This window comes from Cnephaeus nilssonii, assembly GCF_951640355.1.
Source record: "Cnephaeus nilssonii genome assembly, chromosome: 13".
Taxonomy (NCBI): Eukaryota; Metazoa; Chordata; class Mammalia; order Chiroptera; family Vespertilionidae; genus Cnephaeus; species Cnephaeus nilssonii.
The window spans coordinates 36,227,083-36,247,811 of record NC_137084.1 but is presented as its reverse complement, the minus strand read 5'-3'; the positions used below and the strand labels follow the sequence as shown (position 1 = coordinate 36,247,811).

Sequence of the window (20,729 nt, the reverse complement as noted above, 5' to 3'; positions counted from 1 at the left end):
CATACAAGATATATTTTTGCCTTGAAGGCTAGAGTATCTAAACTATGTGCCATTCAGTACAGGAATGCTAAATCTGCCCTATACCTGCTCGTGAGGGCCAATGGTAAAAATATGTATAATAACCAAGCAGCATTCATCTATGCCACTATCAACTAGAAAAATCTAATGAAAAAAGAGTCTTCTTCATAAATAATAAAAAAATATCCATCATGTACAACATGCCCCAATAAGAGAGATGGGAGACCTATATTTTATTTTATTTATTTTTTAAATATATATTTTATTGATTTTTTTACAGAGAGGAAGGGAGAGGGAGAGAGAGTTAGAAACACATATGAGAGAGAAACATCAATCAGCTGCCTCCTGCACACCCCCTACTGGGGATGTGCCTGCAACCAAGGTACATGCCCTTGACCGGAATCGAACCTGGGACCCCTGAGTCCGCAGGCCGACGCTCTATCCACTGAGCCAAACTGGTCAGGGCGGGAGACACATATTTTAGAGAAAAAGAAAGGAATACCTAAATTAATAGAGGGATAAACCATGTGCCTGAATGAGAACTAAATGTTTGCAAATTAAATAATTTAATAATCTATAAGCTGCAACAAACAAAACTTGGACAGTTATGAATCCAATGTGCAGCTTTCGAGCAATCACAATTAAAATGTATAAAATGGTATAAATTTCACTTAAAGAATTTGGTAACTAGGAAGCAAACTGGAAAGGACCTGGAATCCTTGAATCTTAGGTCATCTAATCCAACAAGAAGTGGAGACCCACAGAGGATGCGGAAAATATTTAAAGACTTTGTTAATATGTGTCTGGACTGGGGACATGAACTCAGATCTCCTGACTTCTTGTCCAGTTGTTTTCCATTAATTTAACTGAGTCTTTGCATCTAGGATATAATGAATATTCTGAAAAAGAAGAGCAATAAGGGACAAGTAACCCCACTGCACACTAGAACATATGACAAGGCAGCAGTAATTAAAATGATGCAGTTCTGGTCAGAATAAAACAGAATCAAAGGCTCAGAGCTAGTCTTTGGAATATATAAAAAAAGAATGTAGTAGCCCTAGCTGGTTTGGCTCAGTGGATAGAGTGTAGGCCTGCGGACTTAAGGGTCCCAGGTTTGATTCCGGTCAAGGGGAGGCGTGTAGGAGGCATCCAATCAATGATTCTCTCGCATCATTGGTATTTCTATCTCTCTCTCCCTCTCTCTTTCCCTCTAAAATAATTAAAAATATTTTTAAAAAGAATGTAGTATATACTTATCTAAATAAGAAATAAAATTATTAAAATATGATTGAGGTAACAGGGTCTTAAATCTTCAAATATCTATGGTAAAATAAATTTCAGAGATATTAGAAAAACAATATAAATAGATCAAACTATAGACAAACTAGTAGAAAATAGACTTATTGTCCCAATTAAAGAGAATTAATGGTTTTATAATGATTTAAATGAAATAATGGAAGACTTCTCAAAGGAAAAGAGAGGCAAAAAAGATTTTATAAAAACTTTGATTTCTCTAAAATAACACAAAACTTGTTTAAAAGCAAAAAAATGATAGAATGAAAAATAGAAAAATACAGCCAACAAATGGTTATTATGTATAGAGTTTATATACATTACCAACAAAAACAAACAAACCAACAACAAAAAAACACCCAAGATCCAAATGGTAATTCACCCAATAAAGGGGGGGGGGGGGGAGAAATAAATATTTAAAAATTTAAAATTTGAGCTTGCTTGTTAGTAAATTAATTGAAGTAATAATGAAGTAGCATTTGACACTGATACTAATAATACATTATAGTTGTTATTATTATTGATTATCTGGTTCTCACTGTATTCTGGCCAATAAGGAGAAAAAGCAAAGCAAAGTCTAGTGCTGTTTGTTCTCAGGAGAAAGGCTCCTCGCTCAGCCTTTGCAGGGAGCTTTGTACTTGGAGGCAATTCAGTAAATGCAAATGTTTCTACACTTTGACCCAGTGACTCTCAAGCATGAGAATTTATCCCAAGGGGTTAAATTAAAGGAAAAAAAAAAATAAACTACAAGTACAAAGCTGTTTATAATAGGGCTCTTCATCATAGTTAACTGTAAACATCTGAAATCCCTAACAATAGATACAGCAACACAAAAGGATAGTGTGTACCCATTAAATGATAAATATGAGAACGAGTCAAAATACATGAAATTAGTTATGAAATAACTTTTAAAAGTAGGAATAGGAAGTTATACCTACTGTCAAATTAAAAATTAAAAATATGTGTAAGTACTGGGGAAAAATAGAAATTGTTGCTTTTTCAGAATTTATGGTAGAATTTTAAGATAAATATTTTCCTAGTGTTTTGAATCTGCTTTAATAAATTAAAAATTAGAAGTGGATTAGTATGTAATAATCTTTCCATATTTCCTCTAAGGATGCTTAATTTTTTCTAAAATTAGTGCTTTAAAAATTGTTGGCGTGAAGTGGTACGCATACAATACAATATACAGATGATGTATTATACAATTATACACTTGAAACCTATATAATTTTATTAACCAATGTCACCCCAATAAATTCAATAAAAAGGAAAATAATACAATTATAAATAAGAATAAAAAATAAAACATTGTTGGAAATTTTAGTACTTGGAATCTTCTGTTAATATTGAATAGGTAAGTGTTAGTTACTATATTTCAGACCAGGGTCTTCCAACATGGTTGGTGGCACCCTGGACATGCCCATATGACAATCCTTAAACAGAAGGCTTCTATGCTGAGACTGACTACAGGTAGCATGAGATATGAGATATCAGGAGAGGTGAGCCAGGGATGGGGGGTTAGGGGGAAAGACCCAGGGTCTCATTTTTCAGAAGATGAGTCTGGCAGGATGGCTGGGTGGGGACTTGCAGTCACTGGGAGGGAAGGGCTGGGGTTTGAACTTTGTGGTGGCAGCAGATTCGAAAGCAAGAGATGACTCTGATGTCTTGAAAAGAGGAACTGTTCTATTTGGGTGGCTTCCTGGGTGTGAAAGGAAAATAAAAAGGAAGCGTCAAAAGTTCAGGCCTGGGTCACCCCTCCAGGCATACTCGGTGCTGATAAGGCTCAAGGAAGAGTAGCAGGATCTAGGAGGGTTGGTTGGAAGGAGACAAGTTTAGAGGTTCTCTGAGTGGGCAGGAAATACGATCTGATTAATGTATTCATCTGCAAATATTTACCGAGGGGCTGCTCTGTGTACGGTCCACACTCACCTCTGGGACAGACAAAGACTCTGACGCAAAGTCTAGTGTTTACACGTTGATCTGGCAAAAATGAGTCCAGCTCTGGCCTGAGGAGTGCCTCTGCCAGGCCCCACCTACCTTTTTCCTGCTCCGCCGCTTCACTAAGTTCTGGAAGCTTGAGCCCCACTAAGTTCTGATTTCTCATCAGGATGTGCTCCTTTTTAGAAAAAGCAAAAGACAACATTTCAGATGAGGACATCAGACTGGACTCTTTTCTCAGTTCTGTCTATGGCTCTGTGGCCACTCAACTTAATGTGGGAGACACCAGGGACAGCCTCCAAAGTGGGTGGACAATCATGACCAGGTGGCATCTGAGGGGACCAGAAAGCCAGCCCTTCTCCCAGCCCACAAAGGTGCCTGAAACCCACAGTGGCACCACATTCCTTGAGTGAAGAACTATTGCATTTTAAATAAGCCTGTGGGCCTCCAGGTGAATGAGCTGCCAGCCACGCTGTGGCTGAGGCAGGAGAACAACAGAAGCAGAGCCCAGAGCTCTGGGGAAGGGAGGGTCCCTGGATGGGTATGTGGCTGCCCCTGGAAACAATCTTTGGTGAACTTGTGGCTGTGCTCTGAGTAGCTGGAGCTTCCTGCCCTTTTGTTTTAGGCAGTGACCTCCCACTCCCAGGAGTTGTGGCCTGCCCCCATTCATTTTCAGTGGCCTGAGTTACTAAACTCCACACAGATGAGGCCTGAGAAGTGCTGCCTCAGCAGCCAATGTCCTGCCTGGGGCCTCAGAAGACAGAGCCGGGGGAGAGATGAGGATTCTGACCACAGTATGTAGCATAGGTCGGCTCACACCTGCTCCAAGTCCATCGGCACCAGATCAATGCCCCTACGTGGAAATGCCTGACCCAGCTCCTCACCCCTGTGGCTGGCGCTATTAAGAGATTTTCAGTGTGATAGAGGCCACTTGAATGGTTTGCCCCCTGGATAAAGCAGGAAAGGATGGAGCTGATGGCCCAAACAGGAGTCACAGGATAGAGCTTTTTACCTGTTTCCTTAGCAAGCCAGAAGCCCACAGCCAATCAGCTCTCAGCACACTGGATTGGGATGGGGGTACTCAGCTGCCAGGGCAGAGGTTAGTGGGATAGGGCCCCAAGGTTCTTTGTGGCTTTCTTTGCTGCAGAGAAAAGCTTGCAGGGGTATTGGGCAGGAGTGGCCTGTGGCCTGGGACTTCTTCTCTTCATTGCCAGAGGTCCATGAAGGCAAATACCTGGTTATCTGGCCCCCTTGGTGCCACCTTCCCCAGAGATCTGGGACTATGGCCCACCACAGGCAGCCCTTCCAGCCTGTGCTGACTAGTGTGAACTGTTAACATCAGCAGCCAGGCCCCAGCGTCCCCTGAGCCTACAACTCAGCATCACGGAAGGTTTCTGAATAGGACAGTGGTCAGCACTAGAGTGTGTCCTGCTAGCACGGAAACCTCCTCACTTGACTGCTGCTGGGTGCCTCTATTCCTTCTCTGTCCCACGCCCCTCTGTAAGGAGCCAGGAGAGTCTTGTCCAGCTCAGGTGGTGGGGGTGCCAGGTCCTGCCCTGTGGAGTCCTGGTTGGCTGGCCTGTGGCCTGTGTTGGCCCTCTGGGAAGTGGGGATTGGATAAAGACTCCTTTGTTCTGTTGACCTCTTCTGTCCCTCACATCCCGGTCTCTCTCTCCTCCAAATCTGGACACCCCCAGATGGGTGGCATAGGGTGGCAGCCCCATGAAAGACCACTATGCCTGGTTTGATGGCCAGTGAAAGTTGGGGGACATCATGGATGCTGGAAGAAATTCACCAAGGAGGGGAGCAGCCCCTCATGGCCATTATTATACTTAGGGATAGATTTGAGGCCCTTTGTTAAGAGACATCAGGAAGGAAAGCTTGGGGACATGATAAAGGAAAAGATATTTCATCCTTGCCTAACCCAGTCCTAGGCATGACAAGGCACTCCATCAAGGGCTTCCTGTTTATGAGCCACCAGCTCCAGCTGGAAGGGGAAACAAGCCCAGGATTGAGGGCCCATGTACCTCTGCACACCACCTCCCCCTGAATGTGGTGTTGTGTGGCAACTGTGTCCCACACTGACCTCACCTGAGCAAGTGGGGTAAAAGCACCTAAAACTGGTGTTTATGAAGATGCTGCTCAGTGGACCTGATTTATCAGGGTGGGAAAGTTTAGGGCCACATGAGGCCCATGTGCAGGCCAGAGCTGCTCTGCCCCAGGGCCCAGCTCAGCCCACAGAGGTCTTCCTCCCAGAGGGGACCTGGAGTGCACACCCCACCCAGCTGCCCCCAGTAACCCACCTCACGGAGCTTGGTCAGTTTCTGCATCCGCACGGGCTGCACTTGTATCTGTAAGTCTTTGAGTCCAGGCACCTTGGCCAGCTTGCTGCTAGCTTTGCCCGCAAAACGCTTCTCTTCCTCTGCTAGGGGCAGCTTGGCAAGCACTTGCTGCAGCCGGGGGCCAGGTTCTTCAGGGCCGCTGTCCCAGGAGACCCCCCGAAGCAGGGGTGGCCGGGAAGGAGGGGGCCGAAGCTCGCCTTTGGAGCCGACCTTGGACCCTCCTGGCTCTCCAGCTGTGCCTTTTTCCTGGGGGGCCGGGTGAGCTGCCCCTCCAGAGCCCTGGGCCGGACTTCTGGGCAGAGGGTTGCCCTCCCTGGCTGTCTTCAGGAGTGGCTTGTCCAGCTCATTCTCAGCAGGGCCAGGCTGGGGGCTGTTCAGGGCCATTTTCCCGACACTGCCTAAGCCAGAAGCTGGGCCCTTGGGTATGGCCTCAGGGCACTGGAGGGGATCAAAGTTTTCCTTTTGTTCTATTGCAATCTCTTTGGACTTCTCAACTGTGGGAGTGCGAGGAGTCAGCCTGCCCTGAGACACTTTCCTCTGGTCATTTTGCTTCCGGTCAGCTAGCCCTTTGGGGATATTCTGAAAGAGACAAGGTAGAATGGGGACCCTGGAGGCAGGTTGGGGAGCAGACATGTGGTACCATAGACCCTGCTAAGGGACATGTGTGAGCGTGAGATAGGTGGAAGTCTGCGCCAGTAAAGAGGACCCACAGACAAGCCTAAGGTTTGTAAAACACCCAGGACCAGGGACCTGCCATTCAAAACCTGCCAAGAACTCCCAAAGGCTAGGAGCCACATGTTTTGGCCTTAACTCAGTTGCCCCAGATCCTGGCAAAGCCCTTAACTTTTAGGGGCTTAGATTTCCTATCAGGTTTGTGAACCCTCTGAAATTATATGTAAATATATGCATGTTTGTGTGTGTGCTGTATGTATTTTTGGGGGGGAGAGAATCCACAGCTTTTAACAATTCCTCAGAAAGTTCCATAATCCAAAAGAGGTTGTGAATATTTAATGAGGTGATTCTTGCAAAGGTGACATCTCACTGCTCAGAGGTTCACTGTCCTTTCATTTCCCAGGGGAAGCTTGCTTTGTGAGGAGCATGTGGCTCTGTGTCTGGTCTTACATGTGTGCTGAAACTCCCCCAGAGGACTCTAACCCAGACCCGTTCTAGATGAGACTGTAGTATATGCTGCCCTCAACATCCTCTCCAGCACTTTCCTCTGAGCAGGTGTGAGGAAAAGATGAGGTTTCCCTGCTGCCCCAAGAAGAATTCCAACCAGGGCCTGGAGCCTTCCTGCAGTTTCACTAGAACAAGCGCCTTGCCTGGCTCCTGCTGGGCCCCGAGGCCCCCCTGGTCTCTGGCCAGCAGCCTGGCTGGGATGCAGGGCTACAGGCAGGACCACCATGGAGGTCACCCCATGGAATCCTGCCTTCTCACCCACCCTCACCTCAGATTTCCTGTCACAATGGGGCAGAGCAACTTTCTTGCTTCCCCAGCCTTGACCATCCACTCATGTCCACCCACTCATAGCTCCCTGGGGCCAGCCTAGGCTGCTAGGACACTGTGTCTCCCGCACCCAAACTGGGCAGAGCTCAAACTCACAGGCTCGCCAAGGTGATGTGAAGAGACTTCGGCCTCATCCCCCTTCTGCTGGAGAAATTAAACACAAGTCAGTCAGTGATGTGAAGGGACCATATCTCCTCTTCGAATACCCCCAACGAGGGGTATTTCTAGCAGTGGTGTAGGTGCCTCCCCCACCCAGCACCCTCACTTCAGTGGGTTGTGAAGGGCCTCTCAGGGTTAACGAGTAAGAGGAGAGACAGGTTGGCATAGAAAACTCAATGGGGCCCTTGTTACCTGTGCTGGTGCTCCAGGCAGAGGGGGCTGTGGGCCACTGCATGCATCCAAACCTGGAATGGTCCAGACACTGCTGAGAGCTATCCAGCACCCCACACCTCAGCTGTTCCTTTAGCGAAGCACATCTACCTCCCCAGAACGTCCTCCCTTATCTCCCCCAGGTCTGGGAGCCAGTAACGCCACGATTTGTTGAATGCCTCTTACATGCCAGGTTCTGTGCTGAATCCTCATTTAGTCATCACAGAAACCACAAAAGGCAAATGAGGCAGAGGGAGGTCTAAGTCACACAGGACATGTCAGCACTGGGATCTGAACCCAGGCAGCCTGGCCTGAGCCTGAGCTTGCCCCACAGCTCTGGCATGAGCAGGCTGTTCTCCCTGGCACCCTCCTCCCCCTGCTGGTCTGAGGGTGTGGCCCAGAACACAGCCTAATGAAAGAAAAGAAACCAAAAAGCAAAGAGTGGCTCAAATAGAGGCCTTTCCAAATAAGCTCTGAAATGAACTCTCTCTCTCTGACTTCTCTATAGACAAAGAATGCAAGCCATAGCCCCCTCTCACAACCTACCTCATCCTGGGCTAGACCTGTCTCCCCACATTAGCTCAAAACCCCAAAGTAACATATTATCTCCCACGTCTGAGGCAGCCCAGCCAGCCCATTTGGGAGCCCCTGGAGAGGGGGCCAAACAGAGGGTCTACCTGGGAAGCCTGCAAGATGGTAGGCCTTGTGGTCAGGCCAAGGGAGGAGCTGAGCTGCCACCCAAAGGGAGAAACAGGGCAGGAACTGCCAAGGGGGCTGGACCTCACCAGGCAGCGTGGGGATGGTGAGTGAGTTGCTCCGCGAGGATGTAGGAGAAGCTCTGGGGCTGAGGTTTGGGGAAACAGCTGTTGAGACAGACACAAATTGGCCAGTTTTAGTGAAGGTTTAGGACTTCCGCTTAACACATACATGCTTTCAGGAACTTCTGACCTCTGGGAACTGGGTCTGCCTCATTGAGATCAGGAGCTGGTTCTGCACTGTCGTAAAAAGATCCTACCACAGCTCAATGCCTCCCTGCTGCCAGCCCAACAGAGGGGGCACTGGGTCACCTGCAGGGGTGAGGATTGGGGTCACACTCCTCAGCCTGCCTGGCCTGACCTGACCTCAAAGCACCTTCTAGAAACAGAGGACCTGCCATTGCTTGGCAGATATAGCTCCAAAAACTACCTCCCAGACGTGACAGGATGGCCCTGATTTCAGAGGCTCCCCTTGCCTTCTAAGTACATTCAGACTTGTCTAAAATTTGCCTCAACTCTGTGTTCAGGAAAAAGAGTGACTTTAGCCAAAGGTGTAGCAGGGTAGACTTTAGGCCCAGGAAAACCTTCCTTCTAATCCAGAAATTCCATAAAGACTCCAAAGACCACCTTCCTCTTCCCCTTCCCCACAGTGCCTCGGATCCTACCCAGGGGCCCCAGCTGGAAATCAGGGAGAAGGAGCCCAGTGCTGGCCATTCCAGACCTTTGCTGGGGAGGTGCCCATAGAACAGGACCTCCTGGGGAAGGTGTGGGAAGTCATGCAGACTCTGTCCATGCAGGCTGACCCAGGAGTCTGCACACACAGGCATCACACAGAGGATTTCTCTCCATGCAAAGATTCAGAGCTGAGGGAGCTCCTGTTAAGTTCATGGGTTTCATATGGGCAGACATTTCTCATAGAAACCGGAAGCCACAATGGTCACACACAGGCCCCAAAAACAAAAAGCAGAGTTTTCTGGGCTAGAGTTGGGTCAATATTTTGGAGCTTCTGAAATGGGGCCTCACTAGAACCTCTCCACAAGACTCAGTCCTCCTGTGCCTAGAGGCTGGGGGCAGACAAATCAAAGCAGGGCTTCCAGTGTGGCCAGGCTTGGCTATCCCCCGCCCCATCCCTCCTCAGAGGGGCTCAGGGCAGCCCATGTGCATCCTACCTGATGGAGAGTCTCCGGGGCTGCTCCTGGACTTCCTCCCACGTCGGGTCAGGAATCGCTCACTCACCAACTTGGCTTCCTCCAGCAGCGCCAGGTTTTTCTTCTTGTCCTCCTCTGAGATGCTGATGTCTGGCAGCTGGTCATTTACCAGGTCAATGACATGCCCCGCAGGGTCTGCAGAGGGAGGGTGAGCACAGGGTGAGAGTCCCTGCTACTCCATGCCCCAGCCCAGGGATGCTGCCCAGAGCAGACTTGGCCAGCCAGACCTCGCCTGGGCCCAGTACTGGGTTATGGAGAGGGCTGTGTGGGGACAGACCGGGCTTCCTCAGCAGGTCTGGCCCCTGTAGCTCCTATCCTGTGGCTGTGGCAGGTCCTCTGTCACAAATGGTCATGAAGCCACTAGGTTCCCAGTACTATCCTAATCTCCGCTGTTAGGGAAGGCCAGCAGGAGCCCCACTCTGTGCTATCTGCCCTGCTAGCATGTTCTTCTTTCAGGTCTATGTTTCTTCAACAAGCTAGTGAGCTCATGGGCCAAACACACAATCCCATGGCCACCTTCTCTCCTTTCTTTCCTCCACTCACACTGTTTACCTCCATTCTTGTTCAAAACTGTTTCTTCTCTGGGTGAATGACACCCAGCTGCTCAGAAATATGGGAGTCACTCCACATTCCTCCCTCTTCCTCAATCCCCCACGTCCAACCAACTGGTCATCGAGTCCTGATCATCCTTTATGCTGTATGGGTACCTATCTCTGTAATGTGCCTCTCATCTCCATTCTTGCTCATGAGCTTTTACCTGTACAGTTATATCAGACATTTCAACCCCCTGCCCCCACCTCCAGGCTATCACCTCCATCTCATCCTCCAGTGCCTATCACGGTGACCTTGCTAAGAGCCATATCCGACCATGCAATGCTCCTGTCTCACCTCATCAGGATTCCTCAAGGAATGATGTCCAATGCCAAACTGGGCCCAGCCACTTTTGCTGACCCCATGTACTCCTCCTGAGGCCACTCCCATGGTGACTCTCTAGCCTCCATTCCCCCTTCTGTTCATAGCTTCCCAATCTGCATTGAGTGAAATCCCTCTTCATCTCAATTACGTCAGGAAGGAGCTAATCCTACCTCCCACCTCACTTCAAGTGCCAGGAATGGGACTGTGTACCATCCTCAGCCAGTCAGTGAATTCAATACCCCAGCCACAGTGATTGGTGCAGGGATAGCCATGGGAGTTCAATGAGAGGCAATCCTGGGAATTGTATTGAATAATGGGAAAGAGGAACTCTCTCTCCAATGATGGGAAGTAAGCCTGGAGTTGTTGGTAGCCATTTCCCAAGAAGAGAGGGGACTTGAGAGATGGGATGGGACAATTATTGATGATCCAACTTGAGCATCTGGATTCAGTGCTACCTGAAACCACAAGCCCTGGCTTTTATTCGTTTTAATTTTCTTTGGTTTAAGCTAGTTTGAGTTGGGTTTCTATCACATGAGAGCCCTGACTGATACACACAGCTGAACATTCAGTTGTTCTGTTCTGGCTTCTGCTCCCCAGCATGGTCCTTCTTCTACCTGGAAGGCAACACCTACCCTCCCTCTTGTCTATCTCTCCAACTTGCTAAGGTGTAACTCAAATACTCTCTCCTCTGAAATACCTACCCAAACTTCCCTCCCCAGGGAGAATTGGGCCCCTCCCTGCCCCTGTTTCCTTAACACTTCTATAAAGGGCCTTACAATACAGTGTCCTGATTATATCTGTTCACTTCTCAGTCTCTTCATATACTCTGAGCAATATGAAAGCAGGGACCAAGTCTGCATCAAAACTGTGCTCTGGCCCTAACCGGTTTGGCTCAGTGGATAGAGCGTCGGCGTGCAGACTGAAGGGTTCCAGGTTTGATTCCAGTCAAGGGCATGTACCTTAGTTGCAGGCACATACCCAGTAGGGAGTGTGCAGGAGGCAGCTGATGGATGTTTCTCTCTCATCGATGTTTCTAATTCTCTATCCCTCTCCCTTCCTCTCTGTAAAAAATCAATAAAATATCTATTTTTTTAAAAAACTGTGCTCTGATGGTCCATCGTAGGCTCTGAGGGACCATTTGAGGTAGGTAGTCTTGCATTCAGGCTCATGCCTACCTGAGGGGCAGAGGACTGTTCTCCCTGAGCCCTGAAATTGAGCCTCACACAGCTGTTCTATATCTCTTTGACTTCCTCTCTTTCCTCTTCACACCCTGGTCTTGTCTTTTTACCAAAAGAAACTGAGATGACACATCATACTTCTTTTGGGCACCAACACTGAGTGGCTGATTGACTTTGTCCTGTAGGGCTCATAGGGATGGGCTTGCCTGAGGAGCAGAGAGGGCAAGGGGCCCAGCCCGGTCAAACTACCAGGCCTCAGTCTTCCTACTCAAACACACTTTCAGCTGGACCCCTATCTCTGGTTGCAGAAGTAAGGTGAGTTGGCCTAGCCCTTACCCACAGAAGTCAGCGGAGCAGTGGAAACCTTCAAGTGTCGGTGAGAAAGCCTCCGGTGGGGACTGTGAGCTCTGAAAGAATGGAACCATCTTGTTAAGAAAATTGATCCACAGCTTGGAAACAGGCAAACAGATGCCTGTATCTTTTTTCAGAGTCATATGAGTGCATCATCTTACAGGCTTTCTAAGTTTGGGAACTTGTTAGAAATGCAAATTCTCAGGCTCTACCCCAGACCTACTGGATCAGAAACTCTGAGGGTGAGGCCCAGCCACCTGCAATTGACCAGGCTCCCCAGGGCACTCTGCTGCATGCTGAAGTTTCCAAACCACTGCCCTAATGATATGTAACTTTGACTACTTGCTGTGTATTAGGGCTCTGACTGAATGGACATCTAACTCATAGAAAACTCATAAAATATAAGTAATTGTAGAGATGCATATGATTTCTGCTAAGGAGAAAAGATAAAAATAGGATTTCATTGTCCAGTAGAGCATTAACCTGTTTCATATTTAACTTACCAGCTTTATTCCAGCATTCTTTTCCTCCTTGCTGATTATATATATCCATTTCTTATATCCTCCTTTGAACTGGCTTTGTTACCCTGACGGGTCCCACATCAATGAGTTGAATATATCTTTGACACATGCTCACTATACATCTGTATGAGAATTACCTGTGTAACATTTTGTGAATTGTATTTAGACAATCTCATTCTAGCTAGATTAATGCATGGGCTAGTGCTGTGTAAAACCAAGGCAGTGACATTCCTGTGCATGTGAGCCAATGTCTCTTCCAAGAGATCATTCTCCACCCAGAACCCACCCTGGCCAGGGGAAGGATTCTATAGTCAGAGACTCACATCCTTCAGGTCTGTTTGCAAATATCTGGGCAGTTATACAGGAAACTCCTATGCTGTGATTCGTGCTTTTTTAAAAGGATAGCAGGGTGCAAAGAGCCAAATCCAGGAGAAGAAAAATAATTTGGGGAGGGGGGGAAGATAATGGAAAAATCCCAATCTCTCTCTCACATTTTGAAAACTGGCATGACTGTATTTTCATCAATAAAATGATTCAAGAAAGAAGGAAAGATTTATAAAAATATAGCTGTCTAATCCCTGTGTGCTAGGAAATGTTGTTCTTCACAGCACAAAGATCAGACACCTGGGATGTACCTCTTGGCCAGGTTTTTGTCAGTTTCTCCTTCCGGTGAACTGGCATCCCCAGTCAGGATGATCGTGGGTGGACTGCAAGATATTCCTGCGGTGGGAGAGCCCTAGTGGTTTAGAATGAAAACAGAGATGGAGTTAGGCTTGGGAGGAAGCTTCCAGGAGCTGGAGCTGGAGCCTGTGTTCTAGCATCAGGATTCTCAGAGCCATCTTGATAAGGAGACAAATGCAGTGTATTTGGATTATTCAGAGAAGGGAGGGGATATATATTTTTTTTCTCCTTCATTTCTCAGCAGGCATTCACCTGAGCTAACAAGGTCCACCTTTCACGCACTAAGATTAGGGAACCTCTAAGCCATCCCTAGTGACACTCTAGGAAATCTCTGACAATCTAGGGAAAATGTGGCAGAGTGCTCAGGCTGTGGTCAGCCTCATTGGGGGGAAAATGGAGGTCAGGAGAAGAGGTGGTGGCAACCACACATACCTGGTATTCAGTGACAATCCTACATTTGGGTAAATGTGCTTAAAACCTCCTTCACCCATGCCATCTTTTTTTCTTTTTAAACCACTTTATTAAGGTACAATCGATATACAAAAATCTGTGCATATTTAATGTATACAACTTGATGAGTTTAGAGAGTAACACCTGTGAAATCCTTACCACAATCTGTGACATAAACCTATTCATCACTTCCAAAAGTTTCCTCTTGCCTTTTATTTATGATGACCATGATGAGAAAAACACTTATAAGACCTACCCCCTTAGCAAAGTTTTAGGTATGAATACAGTATTGTTACTTCTAGGCACCTGGATCTCTAGGACCCACTCATCTTGCACAACTCCCATATCATCTTAATGGAGCTTCTTTCCTATACAGCCTCATGGGTGACTGCTGCCACAGGAATGTCAACAGAAACACTGACTGTGCTTGTAATATGTGTGAGGTTCCTTCCCTGGGTGGAGTTTATTTTGGTCATGAAAGTTTGAGCTCTGAATATATTCATGTTTGTCACATTTAGAATTTTTTCTTGTATGAATCCTTTGGTGAACAAAAAAATGTACTTTGGCTAAAATACCATGTTTATTCTAGTTATATCATAAGGTTTTGGTCAAATTTTACAAATTCCCAACATGCTTTGGTGCAGATTGGATAGATCTATGTAAAGGGGCAGGAGGGGCCAATCATTAATTTCTGCATGTTGTGTTCTGAAAAAGAAAAAATCATGGTGGTGGTGATGTGGTTATACTATACTAGAGGCCAGGCCGAGGGACCCCACCAGTGCAGGATTGGAGCTAGGGAAGGATGCGGGAGGTTGGCCAGCCTGGGAGGGACCAAGGGAGGGCTCCAGGGCATGTCCAGCCCGTCTCACTCAGTTCCGATTGGCCGGATCCCAGCAGCAAGCTAAGCTACTGGTTGGAGTGTCTGCCCCCCGGTGGTCAGTGTACATCATAGCGAGTGGTTGAGCAGCCTTAGCATATCATTAGCATATTACCCTTTGATTGGTTGAATGGCCGACCAGACAACCGGACACTTAGCATATTAGGCTTTTATTATATAGGATACCCATGTCCAAGAGTTTAATGTATTCAGGATGCTAAGTAAGTAAAATATAGTTTGTTTTATTTTATTGATACACTACCTATTTTGTAAAACCATTTGAAGTAACCAACAATAAAATATAAGATAAACAAAACATGAGACTATAAAAATGAGGGAATTATTTGGTAAATATAAACATTCCTAGCAGATGAAGAGAAATGCATGCTCCTTCTAACCATCCAGGGTTTGACTCTGCAGTTCAACAATTTAACCTGAAATCTAATGAAGCTGTGATCCATGTGGTCCAGGGTTTAAGAAGGAAGCTTTTAAGAATTGCTCAGCCGACAAAACAACGCAAAAAGAACTGTCTTCACTCTCACCTCTCAAAGGACATGAAAGGGGAACGAATCTTAACTCCCATCCTTGCCTGTCCCCTCCCCTTTGACTCTTCACTTGCTTACTCTCCCCACCCAAATCCTCTCTCTTCCTCCCTCCTCTGCTTACTCACGCTCCACCCAATTACTTATTGAACAGATTGTCTTGATACTTCTTTTTATGATTGACTCACAAAAGTTTTCAAAAGTCTTTGGGTATAAGACAAGGGTCAATCTGTAAACACTCTCACACCATTATGCTTCATTCTGTCCATCTAGCAAACATTAACTGAATGCCTAATATGTGCTGGGGGTCTATGGTAGGGCCTGGGAAGATAAAGGTAAACCAGGCAGGCCTCTGAAATGCTTCCCAGTTAGTGAAATGCGATGGAAAATGGGGTGGAGTTATCCTTCCCCAACCCCCAACTCCAGGTAGCTCCCAGGGCCTGATGCCCTCCGTGTTGACACCTGTGAGGTAAATGGCCTGCAAGCTGTGGGGGGCTACTGTCTGGTGAAAGTTTGCTCTCCCTTCTGGTTGAAGGCCACTTGCAACAAAGCTCTCACTCAGAGGAGGGTTGGGGCAGAGGTGCCCACACGGAAAAACAGAAACAAACCATGGTCGCAAGTGCCAAGCATGTAACCACACAATTTTAAGCTGCTTAAAAGCCAGGAGGCATGTGCAATCAGAGAGAAATCCTTTATCCCTGATGGAATGCTCCCCACTCTCTCCTTCCAATGTGTACAAAGTGCACAGTAATGAAATCAAAGTGTTCTTTCCCTAATCAGCTCACGAAACGGTTGAGCAAGTTCTGTACAATTTCTAGTTTTTTTTTCAGAACTGTTTTGAGGGGAACATTCAGTCTTTTGTGGGCTGTGGTTCACCCTGGCAGGCACTGGGAAGATAGTGATCCAGGAGAGAGTGTGGGAAAAATCAGGGCCCTCTGGGGTGAATTCTGCCAGGTGTTAATATGGTATAAAGACCCATCTGGGCTCTCACTCTGAGCTGCCAAACAGAGGCATGACCTGAAGAAAGCTTGTGGGGGAGTGTGTTCAAATACAGACCGCAGGTAAATTCCTGGTTTTAGGACTGCAAGGGGCCTGGGCCTTGGGAGCCACACTAATTCATGATACAGTTTCTCATGTACTAGCTGTGTGATCTTGAGCAAGTTCCCTTGACTCCCTGTGCCTTGGTTACCTTATCTGTAAAATAATTATGTCACAGGGTAGTTACAAGAACCAAATAGGTTGCTGAAACCGGTTTGGCTCAATGGATAGAGCGTCGGTCTGCGGACTGAAAGGTCCCAGGTTCGATTCCGGTCAAGGGCATGTACATTGGCTGCGGGCACATCCCTGGTAGGGGGTGTGCAGGAGGCAGCTGGTCTATGATTCTCTCTCATCGATGTTTCTAGCTCTCTATCCCTCTCCCTTCTTCTCTGTAAAAAAATCAATAAAATATATTAAAAAAAAAAAAGAACCAAATAGGTTGATATAGCAGTAGGATTGCCAGATAAAATACAGGATGCCCAATATTCAAATAAACACTGAATAATTTCTTAGTATAAGTATGCCCCAAATATTGCATGGACATAACTGTATTTTCATTTGTTAAATCTGGCAGCTCCAGATGGAAAGCTTATGGGGACACCTGGCCCCTAGTAAATGTCCAACGAGTGTCAGGTGTTATTCTGTTATTGCTACTTTTGGAATTGACTTCATTGTTTTGGAATTGGGTTTTGAAGAGATTGTCCTTCTTGGGTTTGGGTCTGAGCAACCATTTGGAGTTAAATTAGGGGGACCAGCCTGTCTGGTGGCGCCACAGAGCACCTTCCCCAGGCACCTGACCACATGGCCTGAGTAATCAATGACTCCCAGAGAAGAAGCCCACCTCCAAGGCCACCTACTTCTCAGACCAAAGACAGATGTCCTTTGTGGGTGTCAGACGTCAGACACAGGAAGCAAAGGAACAAATGTGAGTACAGGGAAGTGACACTCGCAGACCTGCTGTGTACCAGGCCCTCTCTCAGACGCTTCCCGATGCCTTCGCATTCAATCCTACCAGCAATTCTGTGAATGAACCTCAGAATACCCACCTACAACTTGGGGCTGATAACTCCTCCCAACCTCATAGAATCTCGAAGAGGAAATTAGAAAGTGAAGGACCTGAGCGTGAAGTAGGTGATTGGTACATTTCTTTTCTCTCCTCGCTTTCTATCCCCCCCTTAAACAGACTTGTTCAGGGCTGGGCAGGTGGTAAATGGTGGAAGAGACTAAACACTAGGCCTGTTGGCTTTCCCACTACACAAGCTACCCTTACAATCATCTCCAGATCTTTGGCCTCACCTCCTCATTCCTGGTATCCACAGGTCTCCAACAGTCCTTTCTTATTTTTCCAAGCTGCACCATCCCTCATAAGTCCTTTCTTCCAGGCAGCCCTCAAAGCGCAAGGCTGGACACACAGCTGAGTAAGAATAGCAGGGGCACCCCTCTCCCTTCCAGGAACCCAGCCTCCCCCTGGGTCCATTTCCCTCCCCTGGAGTCAGCCGAGTACTGGGGGGCTGGGCTATCCTGCAAGCTCACCCACCCTATAATAAGCCAGCAGGTCACATTTTGTTCTCCTTAAATAAACTTATAGAAACATTTAAATATTTATTTCACTCATAACTTCCCAGGAATGCACCACAGTTTCCTAACTGCCTGGGGTACAGGGATAAATATAGGCCAGTGTCATAGACGGGAATATTATCTTCCTTCCCCCAATGTCACGTGACTAGGCCTAGGCTAGGAAGCTCTAAGCAATAGCCCTAGCCTCAGCCCAAGGGGAGTGGGGAGTTCAGCTCCTGCACTAGGGCCCTGGCAGAGAGAAGGACCCTGCCAAAGGCAGTGTGGGTAGTGAGTCAGGAGGCCTCGACTGGAATCCCACCTGGGTGACTGTATACAGGTTACCTAACTTCTCTGAGTTTCATGTTCTCAAACATTGTGTGGAGCTAATAATGCCCATTTTCCAGGCTTGTTTTAAGGATTTGATGAGCTAAAGCAATAGTAATAATGATGGGGGGAGGGAGGGGCGTGGAGGGTGGACACTGTGGTAGCTGCATCCCCAGGTCCCTCACAGCTTGGAGGGCAAACAGGGACACCCTCTGGAAGAGGGACCCTGGCCGCAAAGAGGAATTAGTGCTCTTGTGACAGGATAGAAAGACACTCTGGGGACTTGTGAGAACATGATTATTTTAGAGGCAAGTCCGAAGAGCACGGGAGAGAGCGGAAGTGCCTCTGTTGAGGTCTGCTGGATGCGGGCTCCTTCCTGCCGAGCTCTGGGGACCTGGGTCTGTGAAGGCTCCGGGTGCCCACCGTGTAGATTCCCCCTTCCTCATGCACCCTCGCCCTGCCATGTTTCTGCCGGGCCCTCTTTCCTGCCATTGCCCACTCTATTCCTAGAGGTCAGGGACCAATAATCACCAGGTTACCCTGCCTTTTTCATTACTCTTTTGGCTCTCATGCCATCGGACTTCAGGAATATAGAGATGCACACAATGTCTATTATTCTTACTCGATGGAGAGTGTATCACCCAGCCAGCCAGTCATTCATCCATCTTTGTCTTCTACCCTCTCCTCCTCCCTCCATTTCTTCCTCCCTTCAGTCCAGAGATTTAATCATCCAACCTGCCAATTATCCACCCAGCCTGTCACGCATCCAGCCAGCCAGCCTCCTCCCACAAGCAACCACTGCAGCTACAGCCTATGCTGGGAACTGGAGAAACACTCAGGAAAGACACAGCCCCTGACCTTTCCTAGTTCACATATATGCTGACAGGGGAATCAGAGAAACAAAAAATGACAAGCCACTCCAAGGACAAATAATTGTAATATACATTCCTGACCATTGTAACATCCAACATTTCTAAAACACAGTCTGCTTTGTCCTAGGCACAGCTCTCGCTGTGTGACCAGGACCACTAGAAGCCATCCTGGTGGAACTGACCTTTTGACCCTTTCCAAGCTTCTTTTCCATGGAGAACAGAGCATCAAGCACCTGCTATCCAGGGCACTGGCTTTACTGCTGGACGGGGCCAGGGAGGACACGAAGCTGGCAGGAACACCTCAGCAGAAACTTGGGTTTCAGTCTCCACTCAACATAACACAACTATGTGACATTTGACAATTACATAACCTCCGAGACTTCATTCCCTCTTCTATAAAATTGAGATAATAATATCTACCTTGGAGGGATGAGCACATAGCAGGTGCCCAATAGATGTCTCTGATATCTCATACAATAGATCCTAATGCTTTCCTGATCATTTATTTTATTTTTTAATATATTTTTATTGATTTCGGAGAGGGAGAGAGAAAGATAGAAACATCAATGATGAGAGAGAATCTTTGATCGGCTGCCTCCTGCATGCCCCCCACTGGGGATCAAGCCCACAACCCGGGAATGTGCCCTTGACCAGAATCGAACTCAGGACCCTTCAGTCTGCAGGCCGACGCTCTGTCCACTTAGCCAAACCAGCTAGGGCTCCTGATCATTTATTTAAAGCTATCTCATAGAGAATCTTAAAAGAGGCTATTCTTGCAAAGGGTGTGATGAGACAAGTGGAAATGAGTTCAGGGAGGATGAATTCAAAATCCTCAGTTGGAGCTTTCAAGGGACCGCTTGGTTTCTAGTGACTGGAGTGTGCTTACCCACCATGTTTTTCTCATCTGTAAATGGGATAATAATCACACTTACCTCCTAGAGCTGTGAAGTTACTTAGTATAGAGTTCTCAGAGCAGTGTCTGTCACGTGGGAAGCATGGCATGAGGGTCCTTAGTCGGTGAGCTGGGGAGGCGTCCCCGCTCTGCACGTCCTTACATGTACATGTTTTACATGTAATATCTATTTTGTCTTCACTTTGTTCCTGACAGAGAGAATCAGTTCTTTGGGTCCTTTTTGCCCCATGAGGGAACACACATTTTCCAAGGGGTCTCCAGGGAGGTGAACTTCCCTGTTCAGAAAACAAGCTCAGGGCACAGCCTCACAGAGTGTACTGGCAGGAGGCTTCAGTTCTTTGTGGGTTTTGATTACAACTTCTGATGAAGCTTCTAAAGTGTGTGTGTGTGTGTGTGTGTGTGTGTGTGTGTGTGTGCGCGCGCGCGCTTATGTTCATGTGTATGTGTGAGAGTCTCTCTGTATGTGAGTGTGTATCTATATTTGTGTGTATGTGTGATGGTCTCTCTGTATGTGTCTATGTTTATATGTATGTCTGAGAGTCTCTGTGTGTGAGTGTACGTATGTCTATGTTCGTGTGTATGTGTGTGAGTCTGTGTGTGAGTGTATGTGTGTGTGCAGAAAGAAAAACAGGATCTGGGTCTACTGCTTTATTGTTTTTGTGTGGGAAGGCCTCAGCTAGTGCTCGTGTCCGTGATGGGAAATGGGGGCTGGGGCCTGAGGAACCAGAAGTAGGGCTGGACCCCAGGGAGTTGTAAACTCAGAAGGATGCTCCATTCTTTGCCTGCTTCACAGAGTGGGAATTCACACGCTACCAGGAGTTGCAGCCGAGCCCTCCTGGCCAGCCCTACTTCCCTGGCTTCCTGGTTTCCGCTGCTCCCAGGGACTCAGGCCCCCACGCTGGAGGCTCCAGCCTAGCTCATAGGCCTGACCCTCCCCTGAGGCTATGATTGCCTGACAAGGCTTGTCTGATGGGTGCAATAGAGGGAGATGCTCTTCACAGACAATGACTGTGGGCTTCCGGAGAACTCAAGGAGGCCCAGTGCCTGCCATAAGGGCAGAGAATAAAATAATACTGAA

General features: G+C 47.3%; 1 protein-coding gene across 6 annotated transcripts in view; it reads right to left on the bottom strand.

The window, feature by feature from the left end:
• Positions 1-20,729, bottom strand: part of IRAG1 (inositol 1,4,5-triphosphate receptor associated 1) — a 114,415-nt gene that overhangs the window by 51,478 nt on the left and 42,208 nt on the right. For 4 of the 6 annotated variants that reach the window (XM_079788888.1, XM_079788892.1, XM_079788891.1 and 1 more), the window contains exons 3-10: positions 13,033-13,133; positions 11,862-11,932; positions 9,394-9,567; positions 8,255-8,332; positions 7,452-7,504; positions 7,197-7,244; positions 5,556-6,173; positions 3,352-3,430 (exon numbers count right to left, since the gene is read on the bottom strand). In XM_079788888.1, coding sequence (XP_079645014.1) covers positions 3,352-3,430; positions 5,556-6,173; positions 7,197-7,244; positions 7,452-7,504; positions 8,255-8,332; positions 9,394-9,567; positions 11,862-11,932; positions 13,033-13,133 — 1,222 coding nt within the window. Of the gene's footprint in view, positions 1-3,351; positions 3,431-5,555; positions 6,174-7,196; positions 7,245-7,451; positions 7,505-8,254; positions 8,333-9,393; positions 9,568-11,861; positions 11,933-13,032; positions 13,134-20,729 lie in introns of those variants that run through there. The other 2 variants (XM_079788889.1, XM_079788893.1) reach the window with 2 other exon arrangements.